At 35.8% G+C, this 18,043-nt stretch overlaps 1 protein-coding gene across 2 annotated transcripts in view; it reads right to left on the bottom strand.

Annotated features, from left to right (window-relative positions):
* EEA1 (early endosome antigen 1) overlaps positions 1-18,043 on the bottom strand; it is a 124,836-nt gene that overhangs the window by 77,283 nt on the left and 29,510 nt on the right. Inside the window, exons 2-5 of one of the 2 annotated variants that reach the window (XM_057556391.1) lie at positions 15,641-15,733; positions 8,396-8,521; positions 3,805-3,929; positions 17-71 (exon numbers count right to left, since the gene is read on the bottom strand). In XM_057556391.1, the coding sequence (XP_057412374.1) occupies positions 17-71; positions 3,805-3,929; positions 8,396-8,521; positions 15,641-15,733 (399 nt within the window). The remainder of the gene's footprint in view (positions 1-16; positions 72-3,804; positions 3,930-8,395; positions 8,522-15,640; positions 15,734-18,043) is intronic. The other variant, XM_057556392.1, reaches the window with a different exon arrangement.

The following is an 18,043-nucleotide window of genomic DNA, read 5'->3' as shown; positions in this document are numbered from 1 at the left end:
TCATTTTTAGTCTTACCTTAAGTGAAGCCTGTAGGTCTTGGACCTCTTGTCTGAGTAGTGTTATGTCATCTCTAAGCATAAGTTGAAAAAAACAGGAATTAATAGTTAATGTTCTTTAACAAATCATGGCTAGTGACTGCATATTAGTATTCTAATTTTCTCAAGTCTTAAAAAAAAACTATAGATTTTATGTATAGTGGCATATATATATATATAAAATCCTTGGGAAAATAATTTTATTCATAAAGCACATTGTCTGTAAATGGAAGAACATTTTCTCATGGAAATGATAAAACTGACGGTCAGGAACCTGAGCCAAAAGCAAAATATCTCCCATTAATTTACCAGCAATAAGCATCAATGGCTTCCTACTGCAGTTAGTGTAAAATCTAAACTCATTAACAAGGACTATAAAATCTGCACAATCTACTCCTTGCCTTACCACTCTCACCCTCATTACTTTAGCTCTAGCAATTCTGGCTTCTTTTTGTTTCTTGAGTCTGAAATGCTCTTTCCTGTCAAAACCTCACATTCTGTTCACCGCACCTAATTCTCTGTCAGTCTGACAAAGAATGGTGAGCAGACACCTCAAGGTCCTAATGCAGGAAAAAGATTCCATGAGAAAACACATTTAGGATTATTCTTGTGGATATGAGGAACATATCTTCCCCTGTTAGATTATAAACAGCAGAAAAAGGGACTCTCCTTCCTCCATGCCACTCCAATGGCTGCCATGGTAGAAGACACAAAACTGAACTGAGCTGATTGGGAATACTCAAGTTAACTGATTCTAGTACAAAGGGAACAGAACAGGATCAGTTCTAATGTTTCAGAAGACCAAGTCCACACCAGCACAAGCATATCAGAAAGTAAAAGATGATGAAACATACTGGTGGGAGAATTATTCTCTAGGATGGGAGTGGGGGTAGAGAACAAATGGACAGAGTCAGCTTCATCTGTGAAACATGGTTAATAATAGAAAAAGAAGGAAACTGCCAACAAAGAAAAATGTAAAAGATGGAGAAATGAGTCCTCTACCTTTGGTAGCCATTCATATGTAAAGAATTAATTCATTATTCAACAGAACTTGTCTATGCCAGACTCTCAAGTTGTTCAGTTTAATGGGGGAAGTAAACATGTAAAGAAGTAAGAGTAACAGACCATCAGTTCTATGATAAAAATAAAAACAGAGGCATAGGGACTTCCCTGGTAGTGCAATGGTTAAGAATCCGCCTGCCAATGCAGGGAACACAGGTTCGATCCCTGGTCCGGGAAGATCCCACATGCCGCAGAGCAACTAAGCCCGTGCGCCACAACTACTGAGCCTGCGCTCTAGACCCCGTGAGCCACAACTACTGAAACCCATGCGCCTACAGTCCATGCTCTGCAACAAGAGAAGTCACCGCAATGAGAAGCCCACGCACCACAACAAAGAGTAGCCCCTGCTCGCTGCAACTAGAGAAAGCCCGCGTGCAGCAATGAAGACCCAATGCAGCCAAAAATCAAATAAATAAATTTATTTTTAAAAGAAAGACAAAGAATACTAGTCTGGCAGCAATGTGGAGAGTTAAGTAGAGAGGTACAAGACATAGGGAGAGAGCCAACTATAAATACTGAAAAATATTTCTGAGTGAGAGATGAGGAAGCCTAAACAAAGCCGTAGCAGGGAAGATAAAAAAGGTTATAAGAGCTGTTAAGGAGATAGAATTAACTAAACTTTGTGACAGATCAAATAGGGGAGGGTTAAGTGTGTAAAAATGAGCAAATCCAATTTTCTGGCTTTAGTAACTTGGTGGAAAGATGATGTTGCCATTAACCAGAAGAAGTAACAGTAGGTAAGGAACAGGTTTAGAAGGAAATATAATGAACCCTGTTTTCCAATGTCAACAGGGAGATGTTCCTTTGGAACCTCTAAGAGAAGATACCTAGTAGGCAACTTGGGAGATAATTCTAGGTTGGAGATGTAGTTTAGGAGGAAGTCATGGATGTGGATATTACCCCAAGTACATTATATAGAGGAAGGGAGTACATTAAACAGATCAAGAAAGAATTATCACAATGATGTGCTGTCTCAGAAGAGTAGAAGGAACAAGAGCCAGAAGAACCAAATTTCGCAGACATTGTCTACAATAGTCTACAAAGATGGCTGCCATCAAGTTCTTCCCTTCCTATACACAGAAGTCACTCCTCCACTGAAAGATAGAGCTTACTTCTTGGCCTCTTCAATCTGAGCTGGCCCTCAGATTCCTGAGCAGTCCTGTGGCTACTATGACCAATAAAATATGGCAGAAGTGACACTCTGAAACTTTTTAAGCCAGGCCTTAAGACAACTGGCAGCTTCTGTTTCTTTCCTCTTGTAATGCTCTTTATTAGAACCCAACTGCTGGCCTGTAAGTCCAAGCAGCTGCATAGAGAGGTCCACATGAAGGAGAACTGAGTCCCCTGATATACAGCCCCAGCTGAGCTGACAGCCAGCATCCAGTATCATCTCCCAGCCATGAATGTGAGGTCATTTTGGACCTTCTGGCCTTCCCAGCACCCAACTCTACATAACTTAAAGCAGAACCATCCAGTTAAATCAAAGAATCATGAGAAGTAATACAGAGTTACAGTTTTAAACCACTAGGTTTGGGGTGGACTATTACACGGTTATAGATGACCAAAACAGAGGTCAAGTAAAATAAAAACTGAAAATAATCCAGGTTTTTTTTTACTGTTGACCTCTGAAGAAGTATTTTCAGGAGAATGGTAGGGCAAAAACGAGGTTTTAGTGAGCTAAACTGGATGAAAAGTTAAGAAGCAAGAACACAGGTAGACTATGGACGTTTTTATGTTGAAAGTTCATGTATTGGGCACTAATTCACAGCTGAGAAAGCAACTCTGTTAAACTGACACTAAATATATAAACATTTACATATAAAGTATATATTTTATATCTACCTCCTAACAAATGACAAAAGAACAGTACCCAAAATTATTGACTCATACATAAAAATCCTAAAAAGCACTAATAGTCATGTAAAAGGGAAGATTCATATTTCCCAAAAGCTCTGGTTTTCCCACATATTTTAATAAATTAAAACAACCATATTTTATAGTTCTACATTATCTGTCAACAATAATGTGGTCATAATACTTTTCCTTAATGTGGTGTTCTTTATGCTATAACATTAACCAACTGAGAGGCTTTTTTTTTTTAAAGAAAAACATGAAAAACAATTTTTTACAAGTAGAATAAAATCAAGTTTTCTTCCTTAGTGGGAATATAAGACAAGAGTCCTTACCAGTAGAAGAAGAAAAGCAAAGTCATACTGTTGAATGCTGTTCCAATTAATTATATTTTAGTTTAATTCTTAAAATGGTCAGGCAAAATTGTCAAGAAGCAGAATGTGTTATGTGTGCTTGCTGTTATATTGGTGATTACAAAAAAAAAGTTTTTTAAATAATTATTAAATTTAATTCTTTGCTAAATTCATTATTTTATCAACTTACTATAAAATCTTCTAAACAAAGCATATCATTCTTTATTAAGCAGAATTGCTAAATATAATTTAACCTTTTAAAAAATCACAATCTTTATTAAAAATATAAACCTGTGAACCATATTGTAGATGCTCGTATAGATAGTTATTGGTCAAGGATAGGATTGGTTATAACAATGAAAGATGAAGGCTATGCTAAAAGAAGATAGATTTAAATTAGATAATATAAAAACACTACTCTTCTCGAGAACTAAGTATTCATGATTAAACAATGATATCACATGCATTCACTACATTACACTTCAAAACTATTATACTGTACCGCTTCAGAGCCAGAGCTTCCCCTCCATGACTCGAATCATTACCAGCATCGTGGACTGCCTCATAGTGTTTGAAAAGTTCATCAGCGGATCCAAGAGATTTCATACACTGGGGACATATGAAACCCTACAGAAAGAGGTAGAAAAGGTTTCAAAATAGTATTTAGTATTGCAAAATAACCATTTATATGTTATGAAATACAGTCATACGTATTATTCATACCAATAAGTAAATTGTAATTTACAGTGTTAAGCCCAAATTCTGGTATTGTGCAAAGGTACATCACTGCCTATCCTGGTTGCAGTTTACAAAATGTTTTTTAAAACCCTTACAACCATCTTTTAGGTTGAATAAATTAATGGCTAGAGTATAGAATTCTAATCTGAGAAATTAGTTCTAATCTAGAAGTCTAGTTGAGAAGACTTGCCATCATATCCTCCATCTCTCTAGATATCTCCCTTAGTAAAACAATATCTGCTCCAATCTACTGCACAGGAATAACCAAAATATTAAGAACATGAAGCGCTCTGATCATTGAGAAAAAAGGTAATGTAAACAACTCATAATTACCACAGACTATCTACAATGGTTGAGAAGTATTTTCATCAGTAAATTCCTTGCTAACTTAAGATTAACACTATAAGAGCTTAAAATTAATATATAGTCCCACAAAATATTAAAAACTTATAAATAATCCCAGAATTATTATATAGTTATGGCATACAAGGCCCTGCAGGTATAGTCCCCCAATGACCTAACCAATCTGATCTCTGGACATCCCTTACTCTATACAACATGCTTCAACTATACTGAAGTACCTACGTTTCCCTGAACACACCACAGTATCTCACATGTTTACACTTTTGCATATATTGCCTTTTTTCCTCCAGCATTCTCATCATCGGTTTGTCAAGTTTCTACATCCACTATAATGCACAACACAGTGAAGCTTTTAATCTATGTTTCCCTAATGGCTAGTGTAGTGTTTTGAACATACCATATACTTTCTACAGAGTGTACTTATTTAATGAAATATGAATGAACCTGGCAGGGCAGAATTTGGCAAAAAAAACAGAAGAGCTTGCAGATTATAAAACCTGCCAAAGGATAGACTGAGCTAAGTAATAAGTACTCCAGACACATAAAAACTAAGAATAAACAAATAACTTCTGCTCCTTTGTTGGGTGCTATACAAATAACATACCCTCACATCATTTATGCACATCATATGGCAGAATCAAGGCTCAATGAACATAACATTACCAGACAATGGTATAACAGAAGTATTGATATATATAAAGAACTATAGGAACACAAGAGAAGTATCCAAATCTGCCTGTGGCAGCAGTTAATACTTTCCAAAAAATAAACACACACACACACGCACACACACACACACACACACACACCCTATGTATATATGTATATATACATGTATGTAGACATATGTCTATATGAGACACTGGAATTAGGTACTGAATAGAAGTTTACTTGTCAGAAATAAAGGCATTCTAAGCAAATGTAGGAGCATGAATAAAGATGTAGGAAGAGGTATGAAACACAGCCATGCTGCATTTGGGAAACAGAGGTATGTTCTGATCACAGAGCCAGAGTGAAGGGCAGGGGCACTACAGGTGAATGAATGCAATGATCTCTTATGAAACTCCTAAAGTAAGCAAAGACAGAAGTACTGAGGATGTGCCTTTGGACATCAGAATAATGCCATTAGGATCCAGAGGTATGTGATGCTCAGCACTGTCTTCTGAATGAATGAATGCCCCCAGCCTGTGTGTTAATCTACTTGGTATTATGCTCTTGTTTCAAAGCCATCTATTATCTACCATCATATTTCATAATGGCTCTATATTAAGCTCTATTTGGTATTCTTATAACTTCTGCCCAGTAACTGCTGTACCACACTAGTTAACATGCTTTTAGTGCAACAGCACATAAACCCCTATAATATTTAGCTTGTCATTTCTCTTTCGTGTCTCAGCTTCTGCTAGTAACTAGTAGGCAAACTACAGTGTTACTCAGGGAATCCACATCCCAATTATGCTATTTAATCTTCACAACTTTGGCTTTTTGACCATTGTGTTTACTTCCAGGTTTTGGCTCTAGATACCCAAGGACACCAAAAAGCTAATGATCCCATTAGGGTATGCCATACTTTCTTAAAGCTTCTAAACATTACCAGGTTAATATTCCAGAAAGAACTGATTCATCCCTAAAGAGAAGTTTTAGAAATTCAGTAATACGTATTTAGAAATATTCCACCTAAGTAAATTTTCCATGTGATTAGAGCTTGCATGTTTAAATAAAACTTCAATTTTGGGACAATTCTGATGAAAATAATTCTAAAATACATATATGTACTTCCTCACTTACTTAAACAGATGATATTAAACCTTTGCTTAATATCCCAGAAGCATAAATATTAATCACTGAATGGGTGTCTTCCACTCTATTAATTCTGGCAAGTCTCTTTAATTCCTGTACCCACATTCTATAGTTTTTCTTACACACTGTTTTGTCTTTCAACAATCATTTCTAAAAACTATTCCTATGCTATTTCTAGCAATGCTTGCCTGATATGGATAGGAAGGATAGATTAAGGGAAAAAAAGTTTATTAAACCATATCACTCATTTAAAATAAAAGTAAAGGGACTTCCCTGGTGGTCCAGTGGTTAAGAATCCACCTTCCAATACAGGGGACGCAGTTCGATCTCTGGGCAGGGAACTAAGACCCCACATGCCGTGGAGCAACTAAGCCCGCGTGCCACAACTACAGAGCTCATGCGCTCTGGAGCCTGCACGCCACAACTACTGAGCCTGCACGCTACAACGAAAGATCCCACATGCCACAACTAAGACCCAACATGGCCAAAAACAAAAATAAATTTTTTTTTTTTTAAGTAAAATAAGCTCAGAATGAATATCTGCGGATGTCCCGTGAATAGAGTTCATGGGCTTTGTGATACTAATTCTGGATATTAAGAGACTCCTCTATTTTTTGTAAACTATCTTCAAGGGAATTAAGGTTGCTAGACAGATAACTTACAAACAGTAAAACAGCAAACAATAATACACCAAAATAGCCAGCTACATTTTATTTCCCTTAATCATTCCAAATATCTCACCTACTCACTCTCTCTCTCTCTCTCTCTCTCTCACATACACACACACACACACACACAGTGTTGACTTAAGATTAAAAGCATTAAATTCCTTACTGTTAGTTTTCAGTTATCTGTAATCCTTTCTCAGATCCACCATAGCTACGAACTTAACTTGATACTTATGATACCCTATTGTACCAAGTGTCCTTTCAGTTAAAAGGAAAGTTCTTATTTAAGTGACAGGTAGGTAAGATAGTCACTTTTGATTTTGGCTAACCCATAAAGAAAAGTTGACCCATATGTTCTGGAAGAAAAACAACTGGTAAAATGCTAAGCAGAGTTCCAAGAATCTTTTATGCCTCTATCTTTGCTCACACTGCCTCCGTAGTTTAACTGGTGTCCTCCTATTTGCACTCATTTCCCCACCACCCTAGAGAATGTCTGGTTTAATTGTTCCCCTCTTCAAGTTCTTCTGCAGTTCCCCTCAAGCTGAATCAGACATTGTACTCTTTTTGCAAATATCTATCATAAAAACTTCCTGGCATAGAGACCATATCTTATTTACCTTTTTATCTCCTGTACCTACCAAAATTCCTGGCACAAAGAGGTGCTCTATTAATGTTAAATAAGTGAAAGTTTGGTGAGATCGTTTTCTTATACATCATTAACTCATAGGAAAGAGTAAGTCTGATTTTTTTGTCTTTCATGGTAAAAAAAAGTTTCATTCTTTTAAAAGATTTGTAAAAGAATTTTTTGAAAAGCTACGTCTCTCTTTGTTTTTAGAATACTGTAAGTAATTTTCAAAGGAAGGAGATATATCAAGACCATCTGAGAAATTTTTTCCAGACTGAAAATGGGCAACACTTCCCCTCACTCGCTCCCACTCCCAGCCTTCTGCATACACCAGCCTCACATACTACAGAGAAACATTTGGATGACCCATGATTAATAACAGGTGTATATCATTCTGTCACTTCCAACAGGTCTGGGGAATCAAAACAAAGACTGAAACAGTGGTAGATCCAGACTCTAATGCTGTATATTTTTCCAAATAAAGACAGTAACAGTTCACATGCAAAGTCCTCTTTCTATGTAAGAGTAAAGCATCTTAACCTAAAGCATTTTAAAACATTCATTAATAAAACATTAACTACATAATAAAGATATAACTTACAAAGGTTGAAATAAACATTCACTTTATATTTCAAATTTCATGGCAAAATTCATGCAAAAATATAAACTTAAACTTTTATATATGTTTAAAGATTCACAAAAAGACTGCTGCAAACAGTAAGAACAGCTAACTTCCCAAGAGCCTCTTTTCCTTATTAAACCTTCTTAGAGCATGCATAATTAAAGCAATCCACATTCCCTTATAGCAGAAAAAGTTAAGCAACACTGAGGCAAGGAAAAACAAAGCTATTTTGAGCAACCCAAAACCAAGCTGCTAAAACAAAATATTCAGGACCCACAGTAACACTGGAGTCATTAAGAAGTTCCTGTCCTCTTGTCTCATTTTCAGCGTGCACTTTCTGGTAATGCTCCGACAAATCAATAGCAGTTATACATCTTTTCATACATAATGGACAGATGAAACCCTGTGAAATAACAACTTTTAGGAGGATATACACAAAAAGTTATTTATGAAACAAAATAGAAACATTGAAAATAGACATAACAGGAAAATAATAGTATATCTCTTTTTAGTATATGGAAGGGAAATTTTCAAGTAGTAACTGTACAAAAGGTTGAAAGACCTATCCAAAGTAGGACTCTGAAATTAGTTTCCATCCTTATGCTGTAGATTCCCATTGGTCAATTTTATTGAGTGACCAGTTGCTTTAGCTGGAATATTATTATTCTTTTTGTTTATGATACTTTGTCCTTACTTATCTGAGAGCTAGTATTGGCAAGCTAGCTTTTATTTTAGATCAAGAAATGATTTGCAGTTTTAACAAATACTTTTATGTAGATGATGTTCTCAACAAAAAAGTTGTTATGATGAAAGCAGTTTTTAGTCTTCACCATATTCCACTAGCCTAAGATCCCATTCTTGCCCATACCCATAATTCCCAGTAGGTTACCCTTCCTTCTAATTTTATGAGCCAAATAAAATCATTTTAAAACAATCTCCCAAATTCCCCATACCTAACAATATATGTATTTTAAAATGTGGGCTGTTACACAGATCTATGGTTTGGGGTTTTGTCAGATAGGAACAGTAAAAGGATAAGAGAATAAAGGAGTTCAGAGTATCAGGGAGAAAGTAAATTAAATGAAGACAGTGGTGAAGGACAATAGGTTACAAAGGTTATAACGTCATGAGTTTTGGTGTCAGAAATAGATGTGGGTTTGAGTCTCAACCAATACTAACTATATGACTTTAAAAAATTCACTTTACCCTGCTAAATGTCAGTTTCCTCATCTATAAAATAGGACTAATATTAGCACCTATTTGTCTAGAGTTATTGTACAGTATATAAAATGCTTAGTACAGTGCCTGAGACATTATAAGTGCTCAACAAATATTAACTGTCATTAGATGTATGGTTAGAGAGTAAAGGAAACGAAGCCAAGAAAGGTTGACAGACTAGGAGAAAAAATAAAAATTAAAAATCTAAAATAATCAGCAAGGCCAAAGAAGGTAAGTAGTGAGACTATGAAAGTTTTTGAGAGGATAGTCAGTTGAGGTAAGGAATGCAGAGATATGATTTTAACATGTCAGGTAAAATTATCCTGCCTGATAAGAAGATGGAAGGCACTGCCATGGGCTTGAGTAACTAGAAAAGAAAAGTAATAAAGATCATTGGCACTGATAACATTAAGAACTGGGAGGCTAAGATGTTCCTTGAGTTCCTTGATGTACGTTAGGATCACAGCAAGGAAGAGGAAGACTACAAACAAGGTTCCAAAGTAAGAGGCAAGACAGGGTAGCAGTTAAGAGCTAGTCTTGGGCTTGAATCCTGGATTCACACCACTCTTAGTAGCTTATATTACCTTCAATTTCCTCATCTGTTAAATGAGGTAACAATAACACCTACTCCATATGGGGGAGGGGGTCTCATGAGAATTAAATAATACCCGTTAAGTCCTTATCACAGCATCTGATACAAAGAAAACATTCAATAAATGTTAGCTATCATTAATATCATTGTTCCTCTTGTTAACAACCCTTTAAGGAGATTAGCCAGGGGATGAAAGTGAGGAACATGAATTCACTTATTTTTTCTTTTTACTGATGAAAGAGTTGTCTTCCAGGCAACCACAGGCCCAAGTATTAAAACTACAGAATAATAATTTTTTTTAAATGCACTGTTGCATTGTTTTTTACCACAATATCTTTATGCTGCCTGCCTCTTTACTCATTTCTTCACTTTAAGTTTCCACATATCATCATTCAGTCATCCGTTCAAAAAGTATTGGGACTTCCCCGCTGGTCCAGTCGGTAAGACTCCAGGCTCCCAATGCAGGGGGCCCAGGTTCAACCCCTGGTCAGGGAACTAGATCCCGCAGGCGTGCCACAACTAAGAAGTCCACATGCTGCAACTAAAGATCCCACATGCCACAACTAAGACTGGGGCAGCCATAAATAAATAAATAAATTTTTTAAAAAGTATTTACTGAGTGTGATTACTATGTCATTATGCTATGTTGTTGAGAATGCAATGGTAAAATAAAGCAAAGACCCCATCCTCAATAACCCTGCACGCTTCTTGAAAGAGCTGTAAAAGAAAATACCCCACTAATCAGAAAATCCTACTAGAACTACCTTCAAAATACATTTAGAACCTCAGGGCCTCCACCACTGCCCTGATCCAAGCCACCCTCACGGTGTACATGGATCACTGTAAAAGCCTTCTAACAGTCTCTCTACTTCTATCCTTACCCCATTAACAGCTTTATTTTCCACACAGTAGCTAGAGTGATCCTACAAAAATATAGATAAATTTTGTCCTGTCCCTGATCCAAACTCTCCCATGACTTCCTATCTCAGCAAGAGTAAAACACTAAAGTCTGTGCAAAAGCCTATAAGGCCCTACACGAGGTGGGCCTGATTATCTCACTGACCTAACCTCCCCCCATTCACTGTGCCGGAGCCACACTAGCCTCCTGGATGCTTTTTCAATATGCCAGGCATGCTCCCACCTCAGAGACTTGTTCCACATGCCTGCAACATGCTTGCTCCAGAAATCCACATGATTTCTCACTTCATTCAGTTCTTTCTGAGCTACCCCCTCCTCAGAGACATCTTCAGTAGTTGTGGCATGTGAGCCCACGTGCCACAACTACTGAAGCCCGTGTGCCTAGAGCCTGTGCTCCGCAACAAGAGAAGCCACTGCAATGAGAAGCCCCCGTACCACAACTAGAGAAAGCCCGCGCACAGCAACAAAGACCCAACGCAGCCAAAAATTAAATAAATTAAATAAATTAATTAAAAATAAATAAATAAATTCCACCAGCATAAAGATTTTTTACTATTTCACTCAGTGCCATACCTCCAGCACCCAGAACACTGTCTGGTGACAATAAATATTTGATAAATAAATGAATCTCAGACTAATAATCATTACCAAAAGGACAGGGAATTCTTTTCCACAGAAGCATGTGGAAGAAGCATCTATCCAACATGTGAGTCAGGAAAGTTTATTGGAAAAATTATCTGTGATGAGACTTTAAGGATAATCAGATGCTAACCAAGAAAAAAGAAAAAGCAAGACTAGGTAAGGCATAGAGATCAGCATATACAAAAGTTCAAAGATAAGAAAAAACTTGGCACACTTTAAAATCAGTTCATTATGCCTGGATCAAAGAACATAAAAAAATATAACCACATATATAAGGTCAATTGATTTCTCACAAAAGTGAAAATTTAATTCAATGGGAAAAGGTAACATTTTCAGCAAATGGTACTGCAACAAGCATATGGAAAAATGTGGTTTCCATATCCACATGGAAAAAATGAACCTCAACCACTATCTCATACCATATACAATAATTTAAAATAAATCATAGATTTAAATGTACATGCTAAAATGATTTTTTAATTTTTTTAATTCTTCTGTCTTTTTTTTAATTGAAGTATAGTGGATGTACAATATATATAAGTTACAGTTTACAATATAGTGATTCACAATTTTTAAAGGTTATATTCCATTTATAGTTATTATAAAATATTGGCTATATTCTCTGTGTTGTACAATATATCCTTGTAGCTTGATTTTTTTTTTTTTTTTTAATCAGAAGCAAGCATAGGAGGAAGTTTTGCAACCTTGGGGTAGGCAAAAAACTTTGTAGTACCCAAAAAGCAAAAATCATAAAAGAAAAGGCTGACAAACTGCACTTCACCAAAATTTAAAACTTCTTCTCTTTGAAAGACAACATTAACAAAATGAAAAACAAGCCACAGACTGAGAAAAAATATACACATCACATATTTCTGATTGTGGTGTAAGGCCTAAAATTAAGGCCCAATATTTTGTGTTGCCTTGACAACTGGTGAAACTGGGAGGGCTTCAAATGGCCTAACTGCAAGTTCCGCTCCCCACTCTGCTCTCACAGATAAGGAGTTCTGGCCAAACAGCCCTCCTCTTCACAGGCAGCAAGCACAGGGCCTGCTTATCCCTGAGAAGGTTCCTTGCCAGCCCCTGGAATTACTCAAGCAAGCCAATCACATCTCCTTTAGAAACCCGGGGGCACCTTACCTTCCTGATTCTACAATGCCTGCCTCTCACAACCCCTGGTTGTTCATTTGGTTCCCAAGTGCAACCCTCGTGTGGCCCTGCATGGCACACCGTGTCCTCCTGCTCTGGGCTGTGAGTATATGTGACTAATAAACTGCTGTTGTTCTCATTTGTCTCATTTGTCTAATTATGTGTTTAGCTATTCCCATAAGCCTAGGACAGGAATCCTTCCCTCACTAATCAGATGAATAGGAGGCAATCAAAACATTGACAAAGGATAAAGAACTCTTATAATTCCTTAAAATAAAGATAAATACTCCAATTTTCAAAATGGTCGGATTTCCAGTTCCAGACAAAATGGAACAGATACACTTCTCTATTCTTCCTGCTAAGTACAGCTGAAATCCAGAGGCATTATATATAAAACAAAACAAAAAGAAAACTCTGAAAGGTAAAGAGAAGAAGGCAGACCAGCTGAGGATCTCAGGAGCCAAGGACTGAGACAGTGGTGAGTACTCTGGGTTTTCTTTTCATCTCATATATTCTGGACTGGCTGCTGGAGAAGCCAGCTACCTGGAAACTTCAGTGGACACCGACCAAAAAAGCCCCAAGAAAAGTCTGCTCTCCCTAGCCAAATGACTAGGAAAATGAAGCTCTGATTTGGTAATATGCTGGTCATTAGTGTGTTTCAGTGGGTACTAAGGATGGAAGCCAGATTAGAAACGGATAAAGAGTGAACAAAGAATTTGCTTCTGCAATGCAATATACTAAATAGTCTGAACAACTGTCCTGATGAGAACAAATGATATGATATCACTTATTACATTATGTATTATACAGATTAGATATTTGTTATAGACTGAATGTCTATGTACCCTCAAAATTCATATGTTGAAATCTTAACCTCCAATGTGATGGGGCCGTTGGGAGATGATTAAGTCATGAGGGTGGAGCCCTAATGAATGGGATTGGTACCTTTATATAATAAAAGAGACCCCAGAGAGCTCTCTTGCCCCTTCTGCCATGTGAGGACAGCCATCTATAAACCAGAAAGGAAGTCCCCATCAGACACAGAATCTGCCAGATCCTTGATCTTGAACATCCCAGCCTCCAGAACTGTGAGAAATAAATGTTTGCTGTTTAATCCTCTCAGTGCTTTTGTTATAATAACCTATACTGACTAAGATACTATTATATATATTATTATACATAATAATATATAAAATATGATATAAATGAGCACTAAAGCAAGGTGTTGCTTTATTTCTGACTATTTTTTTTAAAATCCTGCAGACCATGATATTTCAAATCCCCATTTAGATGGATGCTAAGGGCACAATGTTAAAACCTAGAATTTGTTCAAAGTGGGAAGCCAACATCAGGGTAAAAGGGAAGATTGAGAGAAAAAGAGAAATTGAGAGAGGTGGGGAGATATCAACTGAGACCTTAACAAGTCCATACCTTAACACTGGGCATATGGAAAAAACTATACCCCCTGAGAATTCATAATCACCAATAGCTCTCAATTAGGTTAGAAATTTACACTAGTGGGTAATCTGAAAAATTTCAAGTACCGAACTTAATTTAAGGGAGTCCCAGGTTAGTGGCACCTCTAGAGCAGTATTTGTATGCTGAAGGGAATAATTTGTGGCATAGGTAAAAACCAAAGTTGCATGAGGGAGAGATGATAAGCTGAGAATGTGAGAGAGAATGGAATCCAGAGCACAAGGGAAAGGACTGAAATCTGATAGGAAAAGAGACCTGTCTTCCGCGTACTAAAGTAATAAAGAGAATAGAGTTGCAAGTATAGTTTTAGGGACAAAATGAGAACATTCATCTTTTCTCAATGGTATAGAAGGTGACGGTGAGAAGGTGGGACTAAGGTAAGACACATGGAAGGTTTGAGGACAAAGAAGAGAGTACAACTATCACAGAGAGTAGAAAAGGGAGCCTAATAAGAAAATATAGCAGGATTATCAGGCACTGCTCATTTACCCACTGGAGATTTTTTTGTTGTTTTTGGTCTGAATGAGGTCAACAATTACTACTAAATTCCTTTCCAAGGTTACAACCTAGCTCTCTGAGCTCATCATATCATAAATACAGTTTGGAATGTTTTCCTTAAAGATATTTACTTAAACTTGCTCTTAATAAAGTTCAACTGATACTTTACTTCTCACTCTCACAGCCTTGTTCGATCTTGTTATGGTTAATATACATATACATGAAGACAGATGGTCAAAAAGAGACAAAACAGAGAAATGAATGGATAGAGAAATACCTAGAAACATACACATAATAGACTCACCAACCAAGATATGGGAAAGAATAGGGAAAAGGGGACTGGGTAGGTGGTACAGCTGGGCCGAGAAAGGGGCAATTGACAAAAACTGTCAGAGCAGAAATGTGAGTGTGTTGATCTCTTAGGGGCAGTGTTATGGGTGGTTTTTATGTTCTCTTACCTTATCTCCTTTTTCTATAATGAGTATATATTATTTGTTAAAAATAATGATAGTAATGTAGCAACTTCTAAGGCTGACTTCTCAAAAAATTTGAGTTATTTCTTTTTTAGACTTATTTACTTTCTCCATTAATTTTTAATAAGCTATCAGAAGTTCTTACAGAGTCATAAATGAAGACAACAAATAATATATAAATGTTATAGTTCATCTAATTTTTCATTAGCTTAGTCATTCATGGCAGTACAAACACATAAGTAGATACTAATTAACTGGTAATTCTTTACAAACAGATTTTTAAATCTTCATTAAGTTGAGATGACTTTAACATTAAAGATAAATTGTCAATATTATTTTTCGGTCTTAATATACACTTTCGCAGTCTCACAACTAAGCACTATTATCTATCTACAAGTGAGGTTCAAAAGTTGCATTCCAATTTGTAAGAAAGATTTATGAGCTCTTTCCCTACAAAAGTTTAAATTATCAATTGTTACTCCATATATTTGCTATTTTTCCTTAAATAATATTTTCCTTAAATAAAACAATATTTATTGCCAAATTATTATTTTCATACCTCCGAAGAGCTTTCATTATTGACATCCACTGTGTTTATAGGAGCTGATGATGAATCTAAATCAGAACCTTGAGAGCCAACTCTCCCAGGAGTCTGAAACACAAGCAGAAAGGGGGAAAAAAATCAAAGTAAATATCAACAATATATTCATAAACTATTTAATAACCTAAACAGTAATCAGGGCTAGCCTTACACATAAAGGTAGATGTCCTCTCAATAATAACAAACAGCACTAGAAGCTATCCTTTATTAAAGACTGACTGGACCTAATACTGTATCAAGATCTCTATCTGCCTTCTCTCAGCTTTAGTCTTTTTAAATTAATAACAAGTTTACTTTTGTATATAGTGCTTTATCATCTTCACCTCACTTTTACAGAATATCTTATTTAATCATAATGACATCTCTGAGAGAGACAGGTAAAATGTTATATCCATAGATGAGAAAACAAATTCAAAGCAGCTAAGGGACTTCTCAAGATTCTACCGTTAACAAAAATCAGAAAGAAGCAGAACTAAAATGCTGAAATTCTAATTCCTCTTGCATTGCTCCCCACTACATCAAGTGAACTACAATGATTTGAGGGGAGCTAAAAAGGTCAACACAGGCCACATTATCTAGTCACCCATCCATCTACTACCCATGCCAACCATTACCAATCTGTTTCCAATACTTAATATTCCATCATCAAATATACAGTTTGGAGGGTTAAAGGCCTTTTTTTTTTTCTCTCCTGCAACATTTATCATCTAACATTATTATTCATCATACTTAGGTATGACATTAAAGGAACTGGAAATCTAGTAAAATATTGGCTAAAAGACAGATTCAGAGCACAAGAACTGACTCAATAATCCTTATCAAAAACATTTATGGTGCACACTATCATTATTCCCACTTTATACAAGAGAGAATAAAGGTGTAGAAGGTAAGTTACTTGCCCAAAGTCACATGGCTAATAAGTGGAAGAAAGGATTTTAACTTGAGCAGTCTGATACTTAATCACTAACGCATACTACTTGACATCTCCACTGAGATATACCTCAAGCACCCAAGATTGAGAACAAATCGCTAAACATCAGTCTCAAAACATGAACACCCTGTACATCACTTACATATTCAACATAAATGCCAAAGAAGGATGAACTGATACTACTTCAAAATTCATCAGTTAAATTAAGGATTATAAAAACTGCATAGAAAAAATGAAATAACATGTGTGTACTATGATTATAATTATGTATAAAAACTAATTATATAAGAAAAGAGATTCAAAGGAAATATCCCAAAATGCAAACAATGATTTCTTTAGCAAGAAACAATTATGGGTTTTTTGGTCTTTAGTTTCTCAGTTTTTGTTTTTGCTACATTTTTTTCAGAATTTTAGATTCATAGTTAAATTACTTTTACATTGAGAAATTTTTGATATTAAAAATAATCAGTTGTCTAAATTGGATGATCTACGTTCCTATCATATTTTCCCAAAACATAACTCTCTAAAACTTTTTAAACTTATCCAGAGTATGTCTTTATTGTGTTCACTTAACATCCACAACATTCTCATGTTTGAACTATTACATCAGCTACCCTCCTCCAAAAAAACAAAGCAAAATTCTTTCCCAAAATGATATACTTGAGACATGAATTTATAAATAAAAGCCTGCTATCTGAGTTTGATGATATACTCATGCATGTGACAAAAAAAGTAACTAAATAGTAAAAAAATTAAAGAGCATTTTAATTATATACTTAATATAAATAACTGTATAAAACTAGAAATTCATTTTTGACTCATCAACATTTCAGAGCTTCACATCATAATGGTTTTTAAAACTACTGACCCCATCCCCAAAAGCACTGGAAACAAAAGCTGTACCTCCCAAGAACTACACTTTCCCCATTTCTGTATCCTAAGTTTTTCCAGAGTCCAGGTGGCTTTTCACCTGAGATTTATCTTGCCTGAGAACAAGCAATTCACAGAAATATCTACATAATCCTATTATCATCACCAAAAATACCCCTCCTTAAATTTGCCTAAAATAATCCTAGTAAACAGACCTAAGTAAGTCCACGAGGCATGGGGAAAAAAGAAGAAACAATAAAATCATCATGAGATGCTTTTGATGTGCATATTTTACACACATTCCCTCATTCCCTCCGATTGTTGCTAAATTGTCTAAGAACTTCTTTTCCTATTATTAGGCTGCCAAAATCCCCTCACTTCAATGAGAAGTGCAATTACAGTAACAATGACCCTGAGGAAACAATATAAAGCATTCTAACATTTACACTTATAAAAAGTTTTACTTTGTAAATACAATGGGATAAGAATAATTTGTGCTAAAAACTTAAAATGATAGGGGATAAATATCTTCCAAATTGTGTTTTTTAGGAAAATTATTA

Source organism: Balaenoptera acutorostrata, chromosome 11 (genome assembly GCF_949987535.1).
Source record: "Balaenoptera acutorostrata chromosome 11, mBalAcu1.1, whole genome shotgun sequence".
NCBI classification, from domain to species: domain Eukaryota; kingdom Metazoa; phylum Chordata; class Mammalia; order Artiodactyla; family Balaenopteridae; genus Balaenoptera; species Balaenoptera acutorostrata.
Note: the sequence above shows the minus strand (reverse complement) of the source record. Positions and strands in the feature narration are given on the sequence as shown.